This window comes from Callorhinus ursinus, unplaced genomic scaffold (genome assembly GCF_003265705.2).
Source record: "Callorhinus ursinus isolate GAN/ISIS: 27379988/994484 unplaced genomic scaffold, GSC_fseal_2.0 scaffold12, whole genome shotgun sequence".
Lineage (NCBI taxonomy): Eukaryota > Metazoa > Chordata > Mammalia > Carnivora > Otariidae > Callorhinus > Callorhinus ursinus.
In genome coordinates, this window is record NW_027397074.1 from 46,070,993 (window position 1) to 46,092,010 (window position 21,018).

Here is a 21,018-nt window from a genome sequence, read left to right on the forward strand (position 1 = left end):
ATCACCACCAGAGGGCACCAGACGGGAGCGATGGAGAAGCCTCTGCGGCTGTTTGGGCCTTGTGCCGTGGGTCAGAGGGGCTCTCCAAGAAGACCAGGTCCGCCCCTGCCCTCAAGGAGCCCACCTGCTTGTGGGTCACACAGACCCACTAGGTGACAGAAAGAAAAAAAAAAACAAAAACAACCTAAACACTAACTACTGTGACCTTCTGAATTTAGTTTTGATCCTATAAGTAGTGCCTCCCCCCCAATTTTTGTAAATACTAGGATATCGGAGTTAATGCAAATGTTCCCTTTGATCACTCCCCACATTCCATCTCTATGAACTTATGAACATTTGAGTTCAAGTCTTTGTGTGAACATATGTTTTTGTTTCTCTTGGATAAATAATAGAAGTAAGATTATTGGTCATATAAGTGTATGTTTAACTTTATATGCAACGGCCAAATTCTTTTCTAGAGAGGCTGTACCATTTTACATTCCTGCCTGTGATGTCTGGGAGCCCCAGGTGCTCCATATCCTTGCCCAAACTCATATTGTCAGCTTCCGTACTTGTTATTCTGGTGGGTGTGTAGTGGAGCCCGTGGTGAAATGTGTATTTCTGTAACGGCTGATGTTGTACAGCATCTTTAAAGATGCTTGCTTGTCATTCACGTGACTGTTCAAATCCTAACCATCCTTTTGAAAATCAGGTTGTTTTCTATTAAGTGGTGAGAATTCTTTGTATACCCTAGGTGCGAGTTCTTTATAAGATATATATTTTAGAAATATTTTCTCTCATTTAGTGCCTTGCCTTTGCATTTTCTTTTTTTTTTTATTTAAGATTTTATTTATTTGAGAGAGTGAGAGAGAGCACAAGCAGAGGGAAAGGACAGAGGGAGAGGGAGAAGCAGGCTTCCCGCCGAGCAGGGAGCCCGATGCGGGACTCGATCCCAGGACCCTGAGATCATGACCTGAGCCGAAGGCAGACGCTTAACCGACTGAGCCACCCAGGTGCCCTACCTTTGTATTTTCTTGATTTAACTATGTCTCTTTTTAACTTTATATTAAAAAAATAATTTTTGGCATACAGGATAATTGCAAAGGTAGTGCAGAGATTTCCTCTAATTTTAACATATAACCGTGGTGCAATTATTGATAATAAGAAATTAACATTAATACAAAACAATCACTAAACTACAGACTTTATTCAGATTCCACTGATGTCCTTTTTCTGTTCCAGGATCCAATACCGGATGACACTTGGCTCTCTCTTTGGACAGAGCTAGAAAATATATAAACATATACTCACCCATGTATGTGCATATGTACACGTATGTATTATCTACCCATCTGCATACCTACCTTTGTTCCTATCTCTATATATCTATCTCTTCAAGGAAAACATGATTTTATCCTAATACCTGTGACTCCAGGTCTGTGGAGCACTATGTATTCATTCTGGCATTTTTTTTCTTTACTTATTTGTAACTTCTCTGGCTTTCATTAACTACAGTATCTTTATTTAGATTTTATTATCTACAATATATTTGCTTATTTGTTCCACCCTACTATGCATGCAATGTATTTTCAGGATTGTTAGCTCATATCTTTGTGAAAAACAAATTTACCAAATACAAGTACAGAATTTGTGTACAGTTCTTTTTATCTTTATTTTTATTCAGGCAAAACATTTAGGTCAACCCTGTTCTTTCCCACTCCCTGGAGTGTGGTTATGCCATATATTTGTAATATTTGTATATGTCGTATATTTGTAATACAGTCAGATTCATTTGTCACAGTCTGCATGACATCTTGAACACCCCCGATATCCTGGTTGATTTTTTAAGTAGTCTCCGTTTCTACAAGGGGCTCGAACTCACGATGCTGAGATCAAGAGTCAGATGCTTCACAGACTAAACCACCGAGGTGCCCCCCCATCTTGGTTGATTTGAAAAAAATATTTGCGTATAGTAAAATTCACTCCTTGAGATGTACAGTTCTATGGGTTCTGACATGCCTGGAATCATATATCCCACATTATTATACTGGACAGTTCCTTGATCCCTCCCCCTAAATTCCCTCCTGCTGCCCGTCTGTAATCAGACTCTTCTCCAACCCCTCACCCTTGAGAATTACAGATCTGCTTTCTGGCTTTATAGTTTCTCTTCCCTAGTATGTCATGTAAATGGAATAATAGAGTGTGAAGCCTTTTAGGTTTGGTTTCTTTCTTTTACCCATTAAAGTAGATTTGAGATTCATCTATATTGTTGCATGAACCAATAGGCTGTCCCATTTTATTGATGAGTAATGTCCTATTGTGTGAATATACTATAGTTTGTTTACCAACATCTGTCGAAGGACATCTGGGTCTTCTCCAGTTTTGGGTGATTATGAATAAAGTGCTATCCACATTTGTGTACAGGTGGACAGAAGTGTTCAATTCACTTGGTTAAATACCTAGGGTAGGATTGAGGCTAAGTATATACTTAACTTTAAAAGAAACTGCTAAGCTGTTTTTCAAAGTGGTTGTACTATTTTATATTCTCACTGGCAACATGCAAAAGTTCCAGTTGTTCTGTATCTTTGTCTACACTTAGTTTGTCAGTTTTTAAAATTTTAACAATCCTAATGTATGTGTAGTTTGTGGTTTTCATTGTTTACCTTTTAACCTACCTGGGCTTTGTATTTAAAATGAGTTTCTTTTCTTTTTCTAGATTTTAATTTATTTGTTAGAGAATGAGAGAGAGAGAGAGAGAGAGAGCATAAGCAGGGAGAGCAGCAGGCAGAGGGAGAAGCAGCCTCCCCACTGAGCAGGGAACCCAATGTGGGACTTCATCCCAGGACCCTGGGATCATGACCTGAGCTGAAGGCAGATGCTTAACCAACTGGGCCACACAGGCGTCCCTAAAATGAGTTTCTTGGGGTGCCTGGATGGCTCAGTTGGTTGAATGTCCAACTCTTGATTTCAGGATCCTGAGTTCAGGCTTCGCATTGGGTTTCATGCTGGGTGTGGAGCCTACTTAAAAATTAAATAAAATGAGTTTCTTGCAGGTAGTATGTAGCTGGGTCTTCATTTTTCTTTCAATCTGATGATCTCTTTAATTGGGTGACCAGTCCATTTACATTTAATTTATTTATTCATGTTGTTGGATTTACCTCTACAGTTCTGTTATGTTCTCTTTATTTGTCCTATCTGCTCTTTGTTTCAGTTTTCTTCCTTTCCTTTTCTTCTTCTTCTTTTTTTTTTTTTTGATTAAGCAGTTTTTATATGATCGATTTTATCTCTGGTATTGGCTGATGAACCATCTCTTCATTTTATTGTTTGATGTGGGAGCTCAAGGATTTCCAATATATAATTTACTACAGTTTACCCTCAAACTATATTACACTGCTTCACACAGCAGAGAAACTGTACAAACATACTCTTCTGTTTTCTTCTATTTTCATCTTTGCTCTTGTTTTCATACTTTTTACTTCTCTATATGCCATAGATCTCACAATATATTACTATTACTTTTGCTTTAACTAATCAACTTTTTTCATTTTAAAACTTGTGGTAAAATATGCATAGCCAAAATGGTGTACAAATCAGTGGCTTAAGCACTGAAGTATTAGGTATTCACAATGTTGTGCAACCAGCATTATTATTTATTTCCAGAATTTTTCACCATCCCAAACAGAAACTCTGCGTCCTTTAAGTAACAACTCCCCATTCCTTCATTGTCCCAAACCCTGATAACGTCTACTCTACTTTCTGTGTCTACGCATTTGACTACTCTACATCTCTCATCTAAGTGGAATTATGTGGTCTTTGTCTTCTTGTGTCTGGCTTCTTTCACTTAGCAGAATGTGTTCAAGGATCCTCCACGTTGAAACATGTATCACAACTTCATTCCTTCGTATGGCTGAGTAATATTCCCTTGTAGATCTGTGCCACATTGTGCTTATCCATTCACCTGTCGATGGACACTTGGGTTGTTCCACCTTTGGCTATGGTGAATAATGCCCCTATGAACCTTGATCTACAAGTATTGTTGAAGTCCCTGCTTTCAGTTCTTCTGTATACATTCCTAGGAGTAGAATTGTTTACCCCTCCTTTTTTTAATTGTTTAACCTTTTGAGAACCTGCCGAACTGTCTCCCACAGCAGATGGACCATTTTGCGTTCTCACTGGTAGTGCGTGAAGACTGATCTCGCCACATCCTCATCAACAGGTGTTATTTTCTGTTATTTAAAATAATAGCTGTCCTGGTGGGTGTGAAGTTATAAGTCACCGTGGTTTTGATTTGTATTTCCTGAATGATTAATGATGCTGAGCTTCTTTTTATGTGTCTATCATCTTAGAACATGTCTGTTCAAATTCCTTGCCCATTTTTGAAATGGGTTGTTTATTTTTTTGTTGTTGAGTTGTAAGAGCTTTTATATTTTTTGAATATTAATTCTTTATCAGATATTGGACTTGGAGATAATTTTCCCCATTCTGTGAGGTTTTTTTCATTCTTTTGATGGTGTCCTTTGCTGCACAAAAGTTTTTACTTTTAGTGACATCCAATTTATCTACGTTTCTTTTATTCCCTGTGCTTTTGGTGTCGTATTTAAGAAATTGTTGTGAAATCCGAGGTAATGAAGATTTTCCCTTCTCTCTTCCTAAGAGTTTTATACTCTTCACTCTTGAATTTAGGTCTTTATCTATTTGAGTTAATTTTTGCACATGGTGTGGGTAAGGGTCCAACTTCATGTTTTGCATGTGGATATCTAGTGTTCCCAGCAGCATTTGTAGAAAAGATTGCCCTTTCCCCATTGAACGGTCTTGGCAACATTGCCAAAATTAATAGACCATACATGAGAGGGGTTATTCCTGGGCTTTCTCTTCTATTCCATTGGTTTATATGTATATATTTTTGCCAGCACCACACTGTTTTGATTACTGTAGCTTTGCAGTAAGTTTTGAAATTAGGAAGTCTGAGGTCTCTAATATCCCCCCACACAAATATTGTTTTGACTTTTCAGGGTTCCCTGAAATTCCATATGAATTTTAATATAGATTTTTCAATTTCTGAAAAAAATGCCATTGGTATTTTTATAAGGATTTCATTGAATCTGTGTATTACTTTGGACAGTATTGTCATCTTAACAAATTAAGTCTTCCAATCCATGAACTGAGACATATTTTCCTTTCTTTAGATCTTTAATTTCTTTCAGTAATGTTTTGTAGTTGTTTGTTTTTTTTTTTTTTTGTAAAAGTCACCTCCTTGGTTAAATTTATTCCAAAACATTTTATTCTTTTTGATGCTATTGTAAATGGATGGAATGGTTTTCTTAATTTTCTTCTCAGATTGTTTAATATTTAGTGTATAAAAAGAACAACAGATAGATTTTTGCATGTCAGTTTTGAATCCTGCAATTTTGTTGAATCTGTTTATTAACCTTAATAGTGTGTGTGTGTGTGTGTGTGTGTGTGTGTGTGTGTGTATTCTTTAGGGTTTTCTACAAATAAGATCATCTGTGAACAGATAATTTTATTTTTTCCTTTCCAGTTTGGGTGCCTTTTATTTCTTTTTTTGTCTCATTATTCTGGCTAGAACTTCTAGTACTACATTGAATTGAAGTGGCGAAAGCAGACATCTGTCTTGTTCCTCATCTTAGGGAAAAAGCTCTCCATCTTCATCACTGAGCATGGTGTTCACTGTGGGTTTTTCATTTATGGTCTTTATCATGTTCAAGAAGTGCCCTACTACTCTTAGCATGTTAAGTATTTCTGTCTTGAAAGGGTGTTCAGATCTGTCACATGCTTTTTCTGCATCAATTGAGATGATCATGTGTGCTTTTTTTCTTCACCTATTAAAACGCACAATTTTGTATATTTTGTCTGGATTTCCTGTCATTAAGGCAGGAAGAGGGTAAATCAGTCCCTGCTACTGGTATATACCAGATTGAAACCAGAAAAGCGATTGAACAACCTACAGTGCACAGGATGGCCCCTGCAACTGTGTAAAGAATTATCCGGTTTTAAAGGTCAATGGAACTAAGGTTGAGAAACCCTGACCCAAGGATTCTCCAGGCCCATGGTCTTCCTGAATAGACCAAGGTCACTGAACACCCCTCTCAACTACCTCTATATCTATTCAAGTTCAAATTCTGCCTCCACCACTGGCCAGCTGTGTGACCTTGGGTGTTAGGTAAATTTTTTGAGCCTTACGTTTCCTGCTTGCCCGAGTAAGTTGACAGGAAAAGGCATATAAATTACCTCACAGAGAGCCTAGCTCACAGTGGACAATCACGAACGGTAGCATGTAATAAGGAGGGGCTATCAGCGGGACTCTCTTGGCTGGAAGCAGAATTCCTCAAATACATTAAAAAAAAAAGTCTCTATGTTAATACAAATAGATTTAGTTCATCCTTTCAATAGTATTTTAATAGTAATTTAATGTTATGCTCTATAGTATTCTACTATATCATATCACTTTTTATTTAGCTATTTCATGATCATTGGACTTTTGTGTGGTTTTCTGGTTTTCTACTACATAATACTTTTCTCTGGGGCAAATATTCAGAAATGGAGCTTCTGGCTTTGGGAGTATGTTCATGTATATACATTGAAAAGCTCATATCAAATCGCTTTTCAAAGTGGGTGTACCAATGTTCACTCCCATCTGCAAAGTAGAAAAGTACCCTTTCCCCACATTATTTTCCAAGTGTCATATTTTTAGGTATCAAAATTTTAGGCAATGTGATAGGTGAAAAAGGGTAGCGCATTATTATTTTCATTCTCTTGAGCATTAGTGGTAAACCTGATCTGTTTATTGGCCCTACATTTTAGTTATTTTCTAACTTCCTGGTTATATCTTTGCTCACTTTTCTTTTAGGTTGTTTTTCTCTCTATTGTTGACTTTTAGGTATTTTTTTAAAAAAACAGTTTTGGATATTTTAAAAAGCATTTATGATATTACTTGTCATTATTGGTCACAAATATTTCTTTAGGTCTGTAGCTTGCCTGTAGTTTTATCTGTGGTGTCCTTTCTTGAACATACTTTTTTTAAAAATGTCGATGTGGTCAAACTTATTAATCTTTTCTTCATGGCTTTTATTTTTTATATAAAGAAGTTTCCATTCTTCTGAGGTGATAAAAACAAATTCCCCTTCTGAAAAAAAAACCTTACTATTTTTTATTTTTGGAGTGAGGGCTTTAAACCTTGTGGAACCTATATTTCGTAAATGTGAGCTAGAGAGCTAACCTTATTTTTTTTTCCATACAAAGAATTGATTGTTCTAAACTTATTTGCTGATAGCCCCTCCTTATTACATGCTACCGTTTGTGATTGTCCACTGTGAGCTAGGCTCTCTGTGAGGTAATTTATATGCCTTTTCCTGTCAACTCACTCGGGCAAGCAGGAAACCTAAGGCTCAAAAAATTTACCTAATACCCAAGGTCACACAGCTGGCCAGTGGTGGAGGCAGAATTTGAACTTGAATAGATATAGAGGTAGTTGAGAGGGGTGTTCAGTGACCTTGGTCTATTCAGGAAGACCATGGGCCTGGAGAATCCTTGGGTCAGGGTTTCTCAACCTTAGTTCCATTGACCTTTAAAACCGGATAATTCTTTACACAGTTGCAGGGGCCGTCCTGTGCACTGTAGGTTGTTCAATAGCTTTTCTGGTTTCAATCCGCTATATACCAGTAGCACCTTGCCACTGCTCCTTGCCACCCTTGATCCCTGGCTGAGATATTGAAAACTGTCTCTAGGCATCGCCAAATAGTCCCTGGAGGATGAAATTGCTCCCTGTGAAGAGCCACTAATTTAGATAATAATTATTCTTAAGTGTCAATATCAACTATTAACCATCATTCATGCTAATGACATTGACACTAATTACCAACAGTGATTAATTGTAGTGTGTATCCTTGAGCTGTTGCTTATTTGTAGCTGATGGATGGAAGGTTCTAGCTTTCCCTTTAAATTACACCTTCTCAGTGTTCTGCTCTCCCACCTGTGAGTCCTCACTTGGCCCGCCCCTCCAGGAGCTCTGCTTCATCCTGAAGACGAGCTGGGCTGTGTGTGTGCCGCCTGTCTGCACTGTTTTTATGGGCGAAGCACAGGAAAACTTTGGGCGAGGGAAGGGGGTCTGGGGCTTGGGGTGGTTCATGTTTTCTTTTCAAAATATTTTTCTTCAACACTGTTGGTGATGAATACAAATGGAAAAATAAAGCCCTGCTGATGTAAAATGATTCCTCACTCTCCACGAGGCGGGGGTGAGGAGCCTTCATCATTCATGATTCGAGTCAGGCTGTAAATATGCCTGTTGTCCCCAGCATCCAGCTGGGCAAGCTCTGGGAATGCGGACCTGTGCACAAACGTCAGGACCGAGCAGGGACAAGTGGCATCCAGGGCCCTGGAAGATACCACGTGCTTCCAAATCCCTAAAGGCTGTGAGAGATCCAGTGGGACTTAGAACACTGTCTTTAGATGGGCCAATTGGGATTCCATATTTTAAAGTCTAAAACTATAATAAAAATGACCAGGTATCAGATGCTCAAAATCATTTGAGCATCTATGGTAAGTCCTCCCATTTTTGCTATTGGTAACAGTTGTCTTGCTTTATTCAGGGCGGTCTAGCTCCGTGAATCCCCTTGCAAACCTCCCATTCAGGCTCATTTCCCTCTATTGCCATGAAGACTTCTGGAGACTCTGACAAGCTCCCACGTGAAGTCCAGGGCCTTGATGTCTGCAGACCCCACCTTGCCTTCCAGGCGGCCGTCCCTGTGGGGAAAGAAGCGAGGTCCTGCTGATAGGACACCTTGGCCAGCCAAGCAGGGTCTTCGTGATCTCGCTTCTTTTTCTCAGGTCATCCCTACTCTGCCACCTCCACTGGTACCCCCCATCCCCGCTGCGTCCCCACAGCCCTGAGCCCACCCTGCAGCCCTGTGGATGAGGCTCGGGTCACCACTCAAACTGGTGGGCCCAGGTCTTCTCTGAGTCTCCTTCATGGTGGGGGCGGGGGGGGGCGCTCTCTCCACTGTGGGCCAGCAGAAGGCTGGGTTCAGAGAAGGAAATGGTAAAGAATAATGATCTGCCAGGGCAAGAAGTGTCCTGTGACTGTCACCTCTCTGGGCCCTTGCTGTCAGGACAGGCACACAGGCAGACTTACAGACACAGTGGAAGGGGGCGGGGTGCTCAGCCCCTCCCTGTTGGGGATGTGGAGGCCCACTTCGGGGCCGGGGCTGAGTTGGGCACAGTGTCCTGCAATCCTGTGAATATTTAGCTGATTCTGTCCCCTTTGCTGGCTCCTGCCTATGTAAACAGCCACCAGAGTTGGGGAGGCAGAAGCCAGTGGCAGGGGACAGGGGACCGTGGGGAGGGAACCGTGGGGGACCGTGGGGAGGGAACGGTGGGGGGCCGTGGGGAGGGAAGAGGACCGAGGCTCACAACGAGGATAGGACTGAAGGACGCTGACTGAGGGAGCCGCCTCCGAGCCCCACCATGGACAGCAGGGCATGGGGTGCCTGCATCCTCTGCTTGCTGAGCCCATTGCCAATTGTGAGTAGCAGACACAGACCCTCCTACCTCTCCTGCTGGGCTCCAGATCTGGGAGGCACAGGGCTATAGTGGGGGGTCTAGCTGGAGCCTGGTGGGGTCCTCACTGCTCTTCCCCAGCACGGGAGTGTCTTCCTATTGAGCAGGTTACTGGCCATGGCTCAGAGACCCCCTGCCCCCTCTGCCCCCTTTCCTTCCCTCCCCTTCCCCTTCCCCTTGCAGCTGCTTGGCTCAGGAAAACCTGGCTAAGCTGTTAGCCTCCCCGTTGCTTCCCTCCAGGCCCTGTCTGGGCCCTTCCAGGGGAGGTCGTTAGGGCCTCTCTGGCTCTGCTCGTGCCTCCCAAGTCTTCTCTGAGCTACAGGTCCCTAATTCTTCCACAAAAATCTCCAGACCCCTCACCATCCCCAGCATCCCAGGAGCCACATTTGGTTGCGGCCTCTTAAGAGGGTGTGGCCTGGGACCCGGTGGGTCTGCGCAGTAAGTGGAGAACAGCTGCTCCCCTCCCACATTTGGGGGACTGTTCCTTTCTTGATACGCCCAGGGCTGGAGGAGCTTCTGGCCAACCGATGTGCTGGAGAGGGGGGTTGCTGGTCGGGGCCCTCCCTGAATGGGCTGCAATTTCCCAGCATGTTTCAGGTATACCGCATAGCGGTTTGACAAGTTTGTATGTCCTGCTGTGCTCTCCGCCAGGGTGGCCCCCACCTGTCACCACACGACGCTCATAAAGTACCTGCTGCTTTAGTCCCCGTGCTGTACCTTTCCTCCCTGTGCCTCTCCTTCACCTGTTTTGCCCTCTTTTTTTTTTTTGCCATACAAGTAACTTCTTTTGCCTTCCCTTCTGCAGTGAGGGAGTCTTCTTCAACTCATCTGTGTGCACCCCCCCAACCCCCCAACCTCCCCCTGCCTCCCCTCCGCCTCCTTCACATCCCCTCATCTGGCTCTGACATTCCTGCCTCCCTCTTATAAGGACCTCTGTCCACCCAGATAATCCAGGATAATCTCCGCATCAGAAGATCTTTAACTTAATCCCAGCTACAAAACCCCTTTGGCCCTGCCAGAGAGCATATTCAGTTTTCAGGGATTAGGATGTAGACATTGTTCTGCCTACCTAGGTACTTTGTGCAGAATTGCATCCAGGGAGCAGGAGCGCAGAATGGGGGGGGGAGAGGCCCCGCACGGATGAGCTGTGGGCTCGGCCAGCTCCAGGAGATCTTTGGAAGACTTGTGTTCGCTGTGTCTCAGAACTTACTCCCATGACAGGAAATTGGGAGGCATCTGTCCAAATGTCCATCTTTCTTCCCTTCCTCCCTCCCCCACTTCCTTCTTCCTTCCTTCCTTCCTTCCCTCTTCCTCTCCCTCCTCCACCAAGTGCCTTTGCCAGTGCCATGAGCCAGGCCCTGCTTAGGAGCAGGGGCACAGAAACGCACCAGGCTTTGTCTCTGTCCTGAGGTCACCGGGACCAGAGAGCCCAGAAGGAGCAGCCGATCAGCTTGGCCTATCCCCTTACCTCCTTCCCGCAGGTATCCAGCTATGTGCACCCAGAGTGCGACTTCATCACCCAACTGAGAGAGGATGAGAGGTCATGTCTGCAAGCAGCAGAAGGGATGCCCAACACCACCCTGGGTACGTCGCTTGGGAGGGAGGGGGTGGCTTCTTGACTCCTTTATCTCCTCCAGCCTCATCACTCCAAATGCCGGAGGGGCCCGTCCCCCCGAGTCTGCTCTGCTCCCATCTCTCTCTGCAGGCTGCCCGAGCACGTGGGATGGGCTGCTGTGCTGGCCAATGGCAGGCTCCGGCGAGTGGGTGACTCTCTCTTGCCCCGATTTCTTCTCCCACTTCAGCTCAGAGCCAGGTGAGGGTTCCAGGTGTGGTGGTAAGTCGGGGAGATGAGGTGGTTTCATCTGGTGATGCCAGAATATGGCAGGCTCATCCCTGGCTTTGGGCGCAGTAGATCTGGATTTGAACACCAACTTCCCATCTTCCCATGTGACCTTGGGCAAGTCACTCAGCCTCCTGACCCTCAGCTTTCTGACCTGTGACCTGGGGAAAACAAGAACATTAACCGTATAGGGGGTGAGGATTGGTGAGCAGACATTGGTGTTAGCAGAGGGGCTGCCTATGGGGTGGAGGGGGCAGAAGCTATCTGACTGTTCAGGTGCTACCAGCTGCCTAGTGGGGGGCGGGGAGGAAGGGCTGCACCTGGAATCCAGGACCCTGGAGGGAGGAACACCCCCTCTCTGCCAGTGGGAGGAGCTGTCTGCCGACCCTGCTAGTGTCACTGGATGGTCCACAACTCCCCCACCCGTCCTGGAGAGAGAGAAGGAGCGATAACCAGTTCTCTGTTCCCACCTCTGCATGCCTCCCAGGGGCTGTGAAGCGGGATTGCACTATCATGGGCTGGTCCGAGCCCTTCCCACCTTACCCTGTGGCCTGCCCTGTGCCCCTAGAGCTGCTGACAGAGGAGGTAAGAGGCTTCTGGCATCTTGGAGGAAGGGTCATCATGGATGTTTTAGGGATGGTGGACTGTACAACTGGAGGGATTACCATTTCCCTTGTAGCTAGCAGGTTGGAATATAAATTGCAGAAGTTTCCAGAAGATGGTAGTGTCTGGAAAGAGAGGGCCCAGGTCTTTTGCTAATTGCCCAAGGGTGACACGTGGGCCATGTGGGCCATGGTGCTGGGAAAGAGGGGAGGCAGAAGGCAGGGTGGGAGATGTACTGCCTGCCTTCTCCTTGGCATGCCCTCTCTGTGCCCAGGCCTCCAGGGCAAGAGTTTTGAGTGGCTCCAGGGAAACAGAGGATCCTAGTGGTCCTGGGCACGTTCCTTCCCTTCTCTGGTCCTCGGTCTGTGGAGTGGTGTGCACGCCCTGCCCTTCCAAATTGAGCAGGGCCTTTGCCAGGTGCTTCTGTACCCCCCCAGTCCCATATCTCTTTCCCCTCAGCCCTGCAAGGCAAGGCATGAGTCTGACCATTTTTCAGATGAAAAAACAGACACAGTTTGGTGATTGCCTGCATCCCTCAGGGGTCCGGGATCCGCTCCCTCAGGCTGCACCCTCCAACTCCATCTCAGGGTGGGGGTAGGGTGTCCAGGCTGGACTTTGATGGATCCAAATACTTGGTCATAGGAAGAACTTTTCCCTGTGGCTGTTGCCGGCTGCCCCCTTTCTTTGGGGGACATTGTGTGCCCAAGGCGGTGAGGCAGTAGGATGTCAATAAACAAACCCCATTTCCTTGTGAGCTTTTCTCATTCCTCAGTGAATGAAGAATATACCAATGAACGAAGCTGTAATTTCTCTGCCGTCTGTCCCACGCCGGCAACAGTGAGAGTCAGTCGTCTCCCTGTCCCCTCCCTCACCAGCCCCCGACTGCCACCGCCCCCCAGCAGGTCAGGTGAAAGACAGGCTGTAAACAAGCACTTCTGTTCATGAGGGAGCTTGCCACAGTTCCCACGGGTGCCCCTGCCCCCAGATGGGGAGTTCTGGGGCGGAACTGAGAGCCTCCACCGGCTCGGTCAGCAAGCCTCCCCTTCCCCGAAGTGCAGCCGCTGAGACCTTCTCTGTCTCTGCCCTCCCAGAAATCCTACTTCTCCACGGTGAAGATCATCTACACCCTGGGCCATAGCATCTCCGTCACGACCCTCTCCGTGGCCATCGCCATCCTGGTTGCTCTCAGGTTTGCCGTCCTCTTCGCCTGCTCGAGAACCCTCGCTGCCTCCCTACTGCCCACAGCACTAAGCCTGAATCCGGAGGCTTCCGGATCCAGGCACCATGGCCATTCCTGGCTTTTCCTTTCCTTTTCCCAGTGTGTCCTCTTTCCACCCCTTGCAATCTGGGACTCCCTGCCATCTCTACACCTTTGCTTACGTGGAACGTGCTCGATTGGCTTGCAATGCCCAGTTCCTTTGTTCTTGATGTACTGATACCTGTCAAAACTCGAAGCCCAACTCCCATTTGCTTTAAGAATCCTCTTTGCCTCTCCCCGTGATACCCTTCTTGACAATTCCAACCCTTTGGCCATTGCCTCTCTTGAGGCCCCCCAACTTCAGAGTCTGAGCCCCACAACATGGCTCGTGCTGTTGTCTGTCTCATGGGGCTGTGCCTCATCTCTCTGAGCACGTAGGAGGCTCCCCTGGGCAGCACCCTGCCCTTTCTGCCTCTGTCCCCCGCCTCTGAGCTCCCCCAAAGCAGGGGCTGGTCCTCTCTGTCTTCTCGCCCGTGGTGAGCCTGGGGCAGTGGCTGGTCAGCTGTCCTGCATGGCTACACCTGAAGCTCCACGTGCAGCCCCGTCTGACTCAAGTCAGTTCAGTTCGCCTCCCACCGTGCTCACGCTCCTCCCTCCTCACTCCTCCAGGAGGCTCCACTGTCCCCGGAACTACATCCACACCCAGCTGTTTGTCACCTTCATCCTCAAGGCGGGTGCTGTATTCCTGAAGGACGCCACCCTCTTCCACGGGGAGAACACAGATCACTGCAGCTTCTCCACGGTAGCAGCTGTGGCGGGAGGGCCCCGGGGTGGGTTGGGGGGAAGCAAGGCCGCATTAGAGACAGAGAGGGGCCCGTCCAGTCCTGGGGCCTGACCCTGGGGCCCTGCAATTGTCAGTTACAGGACGGGAAACACCGTCTCCCTTCCCGCTCCTCCCCAGAGTCAGGTCCTAAATCCCCATGCCAGTTCTTGGACCCTGGGGCCGCTCCATGTCATTTCCATATCCCACGTTCCCTTTCCCGTTCCTTATTCTGTACTCCAAACTAGCCCACACTTCGCCCCAACAGTCTTTGCATTTCCTACCTCCCTGAACATGCCAACCGATCTGTGGCTGGGTGTGGGTACGTGCGGGGGTGCGGCAGAACCGGGTTCCTCCCTCAAGAAGCACCCCAGGGGCCTAGGGGACAGAATGTACCAGGTTATGGGACCACTGAGTGGGGGAGGGAGTGTTGAGAACGGGGCTTCAGGGAGGAGGCAGCTTTGGAGCTGGGAAGAGGTGCGGGGGAGGGAGGACATGTTAAAGGGAGGGAGGGTGAACAGACTCACAGACGGGAAAACATGAAGAACCAGAGAAGTCGTAGGGGGACAGGAAGGTGGGAGAAGCAGAGGAGAATGAAGATAAAAGACAGCTGGGGGTAACACGGAGGCCCTGCTCTCTCCAGGCACACTAAAACGGTGCTGGATATGGACAGATACACAGGTGGACAAACCAACAATGACCTTAATGAACGAATGAAAGGAATAATAGCAATGATACCATTGAGCACTTATGCGGTGGCATTGCACTAAACGCTTTGCATATATTACCACCTTTTATTTCCTACGTATATTTTCATTCTAGTCCCGTTTGTACGTGAGTGGGCCTGGGGCCAGGCTCAGGCCACCTGAGCTCAGAGGTGGTGCTCCTCACCCCCGACCGATGAGCAAGTCTTGCGGTGAATGAGCAAATGCAGGGCGAGGGGCCGTACGTTTGCAGAAATGAATGGGGGTCCATATCCACAGCTCTGGGGTTGGACATGGGGTCAGGAAGGACTGAATACAAGTGAAAATAGTGGCAATTCACATGCAAACTTTCCATCCAATCCTCATGATGAGGCCATGCGAAAGGTATTGGAAGTATTTCCTTTGACAGATGGAAAGGTGTGGTCTGGGGAGGCTACCCAGCTAATACATGCTAAATGTGAACCCAGATCCCAAATCTGGGCTCTTAACCACCACATTATTCTACCACGGCCCCTCTGGGGCAGCCCAAGGTAGAGGGGCCTGGGTGGGGTAGGGGCCCCAGTGGGTGTCCAGCTCTGAAGAAGCCAGGCCCCCGGCCCACAGGTTCTGTGCAAGGTCTCTGTGGCCTCCTCCCATTTCGCCACCATGACCAACTTCAGCTGGCTGTTGGTGGAAGCCGTGTACCTGACCTGCCTCTTGGCCTCCAAGTCGCCCAGCACAAGGCGAGCCTTCTGGTGGCTGGTTCTTGCCGGCTGGGGTGAGCACCGAGGCTGGTAGGGCACCATGGGGCTCGGGGAGGGCTGGGAATGCACAGGGAGCTCACCCAAAGGTCCCTTCAGCTCACTGATGATGACACAAGGCCCGGGGTGGGGTGGGAAGGGACAGCAGCCTGTAGTCCTACAGCTTCCTGGTCCCCCCTTCCCGGTGCCCCGTGTGGCTGGCAGTGGCGGTGGCAGGTAGGGGCAGATCTCTGAGCCGAGGATGCAGACCCCTTACTTGTGTCTCCTCTGTACCCCCACAGGGCTTCCTCTGCTCTTCACTGGCCTGTGGGTGTGTTGCAAGCTGGCCTTCGAGGATGTGGCGTGAGTCTGAGGGGCTACCTCATCCCACGGTGCTGGGTCCCCCTGGGGTGTGGGCTGGACAATCAGGCAGTGTGGCGGTCCTCCAAGCTGGGGAGAGGAGGGGGAGACCCCAGTCCTGCCTTCAGGGAACTCCCAGGCTCGGGCGCAAGATGGGAAGGCCACTGTGGACAGCATGGAAGGGGCAGGACCTGGGGTGGGAGGGGCCCTCAGATTCTCAGGGTGCTGGGCTCAGGGAGAGGTGAGGGTTGGGGACACAGTAAATAGGGGCCTCCTGGAACAGGGGCGGTTTTGGGGCCAGCAAGAAGCAGCTAGGTGGAGAGAGAGAGAGAGCGAGGGTAAGCCTAGCATGGATTGCCATGTCCCTTTGGAAGGGGGTCCCACTGGCTGAGAGAGGAGATGAGGCTGGGTGGGCATTTTGGGTGCCCCCATCAGTCCCGGCCTGTCCTCTCCTTAGGTGCTGGGACCTGGATGACAGCTCCCCTTACTGGTGGATCATCAAAGGGCCCATCGTCCTCTCTGTTGGGGTCAGTCCCTGGGGCCAGCGCCCTCTGCTTTATTCTCCCTGGGTCGGCCGAAGGGTCTGTAGGGCAGGAAACATGTCTCCTGGCTGGGAGTCAGGATACCAGGGTTCTTCAGCCTGGCTCTGCCAGCTTCTCTGTGAGGCCCTCTCTGGCCCTCAGTGTTGGTAAAACTAGGGGGGTGGTCTCCATAGCGCTTGGACACCTTCTAGCTCAGAGTTGTGATGAATCCGGTGCCTGACTGTAGATCGTGTGCCACCGCAGTGAGGCTGGTGTGGGGGGAGTGGAAGCAGAGTGGTAGCTGAACCCACCCACGGCTGCCATGCTGAAAACAGGGCAGCCAGGGCTGGTTTGCGTGGCCTCGGGGAATGTGCACATTGCCCCCAATTTTATCAAAAGTGGGGGACACCTACTTTGTGTCAGAGTAGACCCTGGGAGGTGCTGGAGGCAGGATGACAGGCCTGACCCCCGACCCTTTATTCCAGGGGCTGGAGAGGGAGGGGGACCCTGAGCCCCTGAGCCCCTGAGCCCCTGAGCCCCACGTGGGACCACCCCAGTCTCCAGGATACAAGTTCTAGAGCAATGACCTATACATCCTTCCACCTGCACGTCCCCTGTGTCTCAAGGATTTGGGGTTTCTAATTCCCAAAGAGGCCCTGACCCAGGCCACCAGTGCTACTCCAGACTCTTGCCTTTTACCTTCCCGCACCTCTATTTCCAGGTGAATTTTGGGCTTTTTCTCAATATTATCCGCATCCTGCTGAGGAAACTGGAGCCAGCTCAGGGCAGCCTCCACACCAAGTCTCAGTACTGGTAATGTGTGTGCACACGTGTGTGCATTCGGGGGCGCCGGGGACATAACCGGAGTGGGAGTCGGTGTGGTTCTATTTCATTCACTCTCCTGAACCGTTCTCCGCCCTAAGCTTCCAGGGAGAGAATAGATCCGGTTCCTGCCCTCTAGGAGACCCCCCCCACCCTATGTGGGGACGATGGAGGCTCCAAATATCCAGTTACCAGGCCAAATGGACTGATGAGTGCTGGGGTCCATTTCTGTGGGATCATGAGGAAGGAGAACTTTTCTCGATGAGGGGATGGGAGTGAGGTTTGGTTAGGGAAGACTTCCTGGGGGAGGTGGTCTTTGAACTAGACTTTGATGCATAGATGCTGACTGGAAAAAAATTGAGCATTTGGCAGCGAGAACAAAAAGATCCATGGTCCCGAAGTAAAGAAGCCCTGCATTGTACCACACTGTGTTTGGGGAGGCTGGTGTTCTCTAGGGTCCCTGGTGCAGAGAGTCTGTATGGGGAACTGATGGGAAGTGGGAGTGAGCAGGGGACATGTGGGAGTTTCTAATTCCAGCCTTGGGTGCTTAGGGCTTGTCTTTCCCTGCAGGCGTCTCTCTAAATCAACGCTTCTCCTCATCCCGCTGTTTGGAATTCACTATGTCATCTTCAACTTTCTGCCTGACAGTGCTGGCCTGGGCATCCGCCTCCCCCTGGAGTTGGGACTGGGCTCCTTCCAGGTGAGGGCCCCCACAGGGACTCTTCCCACCGAGTCCTCGGGCAGGAGGGAGGCAATGCTGCCCACAGGTTTGGTTGAGTTCATGGTAGGTTGAGGGTTGCTAGGCTGGTTATTCTTTCTTTCATCCGTCCATCTTTCTATTCACTCAACTTTCCCTGAACCCATCTACTCATCCACGTACCCATCCATCTACTGATCATCCATCCATCCTCCATCTATCCATCCACCCACCTTTTTGCCCATGCATCTATCATCCACTCATCTGTCTATCCAACATTTACTGAGCATCTATTATGTGCCAGCATCTGTGCTCAATACTGGGAGATGCAGAAATAAAGAAAATCAGAGAAACAGGATCAATAGCACAGCCTTAGCAGGCTTGTTGTGATGATTACATGAAACAATGTGCCAGGCACCTCCTTCCCTTTCCCCAAAGACGTGGCCCAGGCCATAGCCTGTGGGCGGGTGGAAGAAAAGATAGTAGAAAGATTGTGGACATCTTATGGCCAGGACATTGTATTCTGATGTGGTCCTTTCTCTTTGGCCCCACAGGGCTTCATCGTTGCCATCCTGTATTGCTTCCTCAACCAAGAGGTATATAACTCTCCAGGCTATCCCTAGTCATTGAGTCTTCCCTCCCACCAGACCTAAGGCTACTTCTCTTCTTCCCAGGCCCTGTAAATTCCAGCTCAAACTGAACCTTGACTCCTATGATCCTTTGGGAAGCTTAGTCTGCCCTGAGCTTCTAGATCAAGCTGAACCTGATTGCTTCCTGTTAATGTCCTTTATCCGTCCCTCCTCTGGGCTGGACCAAATATACTATCCATTCAGGACCAGGGACGGTCTAAAAGGATCCCCCAATTCTGTGTTCCTAAAACTGAACAAAACGGAGAGTGGAGGAGGGAATAAGCCAGCTCTGGGAGAGACAGAGAAAACAGAGACAGAGGAGCTGAAGAAGTCAGGGGCAGACGTAAAGCGGACTAGGAAAACAGGTGCAGCAACAAGGAGGACGGTGGAGAACAGAGCCAGGGAGCCGGAGAGAAAGCACCCGGAAGAGAGGGACCGACGAAAGAACAGACCAAACAGGAGGCACACCCATGACTAGAGAGATAGTGCCGATACGCTTGTAGAAATATGGAAAGATGGCAGAGAGAGGAAAGTGAAAACATCCCACCCAGGAGGCACCTTGCACCTGTCCCTTGGGACAGACTAGCTTTGTGGGGGAGGTGGGAAAATTTAGCTTAGTGCCCTGGACCCCAGGCCCTGCTGCTGTGTGCACGGCAGAGTGACGGGCTCCCTCTTGTGGCATGGATTTGCCGTGGGCTCTGATCCGCCGAAGACCTGGGCGCACGTGCCATCTGTCAGCTGTGGAATGGCGCTCGCCCCTCTCCTGCCACCTCTGTCCCTGACTGGCTCCCACCCTGGTGACTCTTCACTCCCACCCCAGCCACCCTGGGTCTCACACAGCCTTACCGGGTGTCTGGGTGCACACACAGGATTGCCGTATCTGTTTGTAGTGGCTGTTGGGTCCTGTAGGCATTGACAGGGGTGAGGAACAGCCCTGGCTGAGGCTGGGGGCACCTGGGAGAGAGGCTTCCATGAAGAGCTGTGAAGGGATCCGTCCCGGGAAATCATATTGGAGACCAGATAGTTGTATAACTCTGGTGATGGGGAGCTCACTACTCATAAATAGCTCTTCTGTTGTTAAGCAACTGTGGGGAAGCTCACATTTACATTGAACAGAAATCTGTCTCCCTTTTGTGTTTCACTACAGCCCAAGTTCAGCTCTGTTGGGAGGGGGGGTGGTCACAGCCTCTCAGCTCCCTCTGACCCCAGCAGCCCCTTGGAGATGTGACAATGCAGATTCCCCTGTCCTCCCCCACCCCCAACCAGGTGCTTTTCTTTTGGGAATCCCAGTCCCCTCACCTGCGGCTCTTTAGACAGGGTTCCATCGTCTCTACCTTTAGGTCATATCCTCTGGACAGGTTCCCAGTGGCCATAGTTCGGTTCAGTGGGCAGGGAAGGACTGAATCCCAGAGCAGGGGATGGGCAGTACTCAGGGAGGACAGTGTGGTTAGTTGGCCAGAAATAGAAGAAAGCACCCATAGAAAATGTCTTTAACCGGACTCACACAAAGGCAGTGCTAAAAGTTAGAGAAAAGAGCTAAAGGGAATGGCCAGGAATACTCACAGGAAGGAAGAAGTAGTATCTTCCAGAGACAATACTTAGCGGTAGCTATGGCCAATTATGGCTTCTCCTCTCCCAGGAGTCCATGTCTCTGTTTCTCCTGTGTGGGCTCTCCCTATACCCTGGAGTGGAGTACGGAAGTAGAAGTGGGAACTTCCTAACATCCTCTCCCTTGCCCCTGGAGGTGAGGACCGAGATCTCGCGGAGGTGGCACGGCCATGACCCTGAGCTGCTGCCCGCCCGGAGGGCCCGCACCAAGTGGACAATGCCTTCCCGCTCTGGGGTGAAGGTGTTGACGTCTGCCTGCTAGGCTGGCCACATCACGTGACTGGAGCCCACACCTGACCTTGGGCAGCTCCAGTGGGCCCACCACCCTCTGCAGGAGCAAGAGGGACCAGCGCCCCGGAGAGCCCTCAGGCCATGCCTCCGCCGCAGCTGCTGCCCCGCCCTGGGCGGGGGCAACCCTTACACCCTGTCCTGCACCTGACCCTGGGTCCCTGAGTGTCTACCTCTGACCTCCTCGGTTGCTCTGCCTCCATTCTCCTGTTCCTCCTCCTGGAGTCTGGCCCATAGCCCAAGGCCAAAGGAGCCAATAAACTTGTAAACGAATAGATATGGAGTTTGAGTGAATATACGTGCCCCACAGGGGAGGGACCTACAGCCTTGATTTGATCTCTGGTGCAGAAATGCCTTTATCATTCCTCTGCTGTGTTCCGTCCCCATTATTCGTCTGTGCAAGAATCCTCCTGTTTAATTTATTCTTAAGGCATATTCTTTTTTTTTTTTTAAGATTTTATTTATTTATTTGACAGAGACAGACACAGCAAGAGAGGGAACACAAGCAGGGGGAGTGGGAGAGGGAGCAGCAGGCTTCCCGCCGAGCAGGGAGCCCGATGCGGGGCTCGATCCCAGGACCCTGGGACCATGACCTGAGCCGAAGGCAGATGCTTAATGACTGAGCCACCCAGGCGCCCCTCTTAAGACGTATTCTCT

General features: G+C 49.0%; 1 protein-coding gene across 1 annotated transcript; it reads left to right on the top strand.

Moving 5' to 3' along the window:
* The first annotated feature begins 9,459 nt into the window (after positions 1-9,459).
* On the top strand, positions 9,460-20,501 carry GHRHR (growth hormone releasing hormone receptor). The gene is made up of 13 exons (XM_025873347.2): positions 9,460-9,516; positions 11,034-11,136; positions 11,258-11,365; positions 11,880-11,977; positions 13,087-13,184; positions 13,863-13,995; positions 15,321-15,474; positions 15,739-15,799; positions 16,254-16,323; positions 17,039-17,130; positions 17,710-17,839; positions 18,391-18,432; positions 20,210-20,501. Exons 1-13 carry the CDS (start codon positions 9,460-9,462, stop codon positions 20,333-20,335), a joined length of 1,272 nt encoding a protein of 423 aa, XP_025729132.1. The 3' UTR covers positions 20,336-20,501.
* The last annotated feature ends 517 nt before the right edge of the window (positions 20,502-21,018 follow it).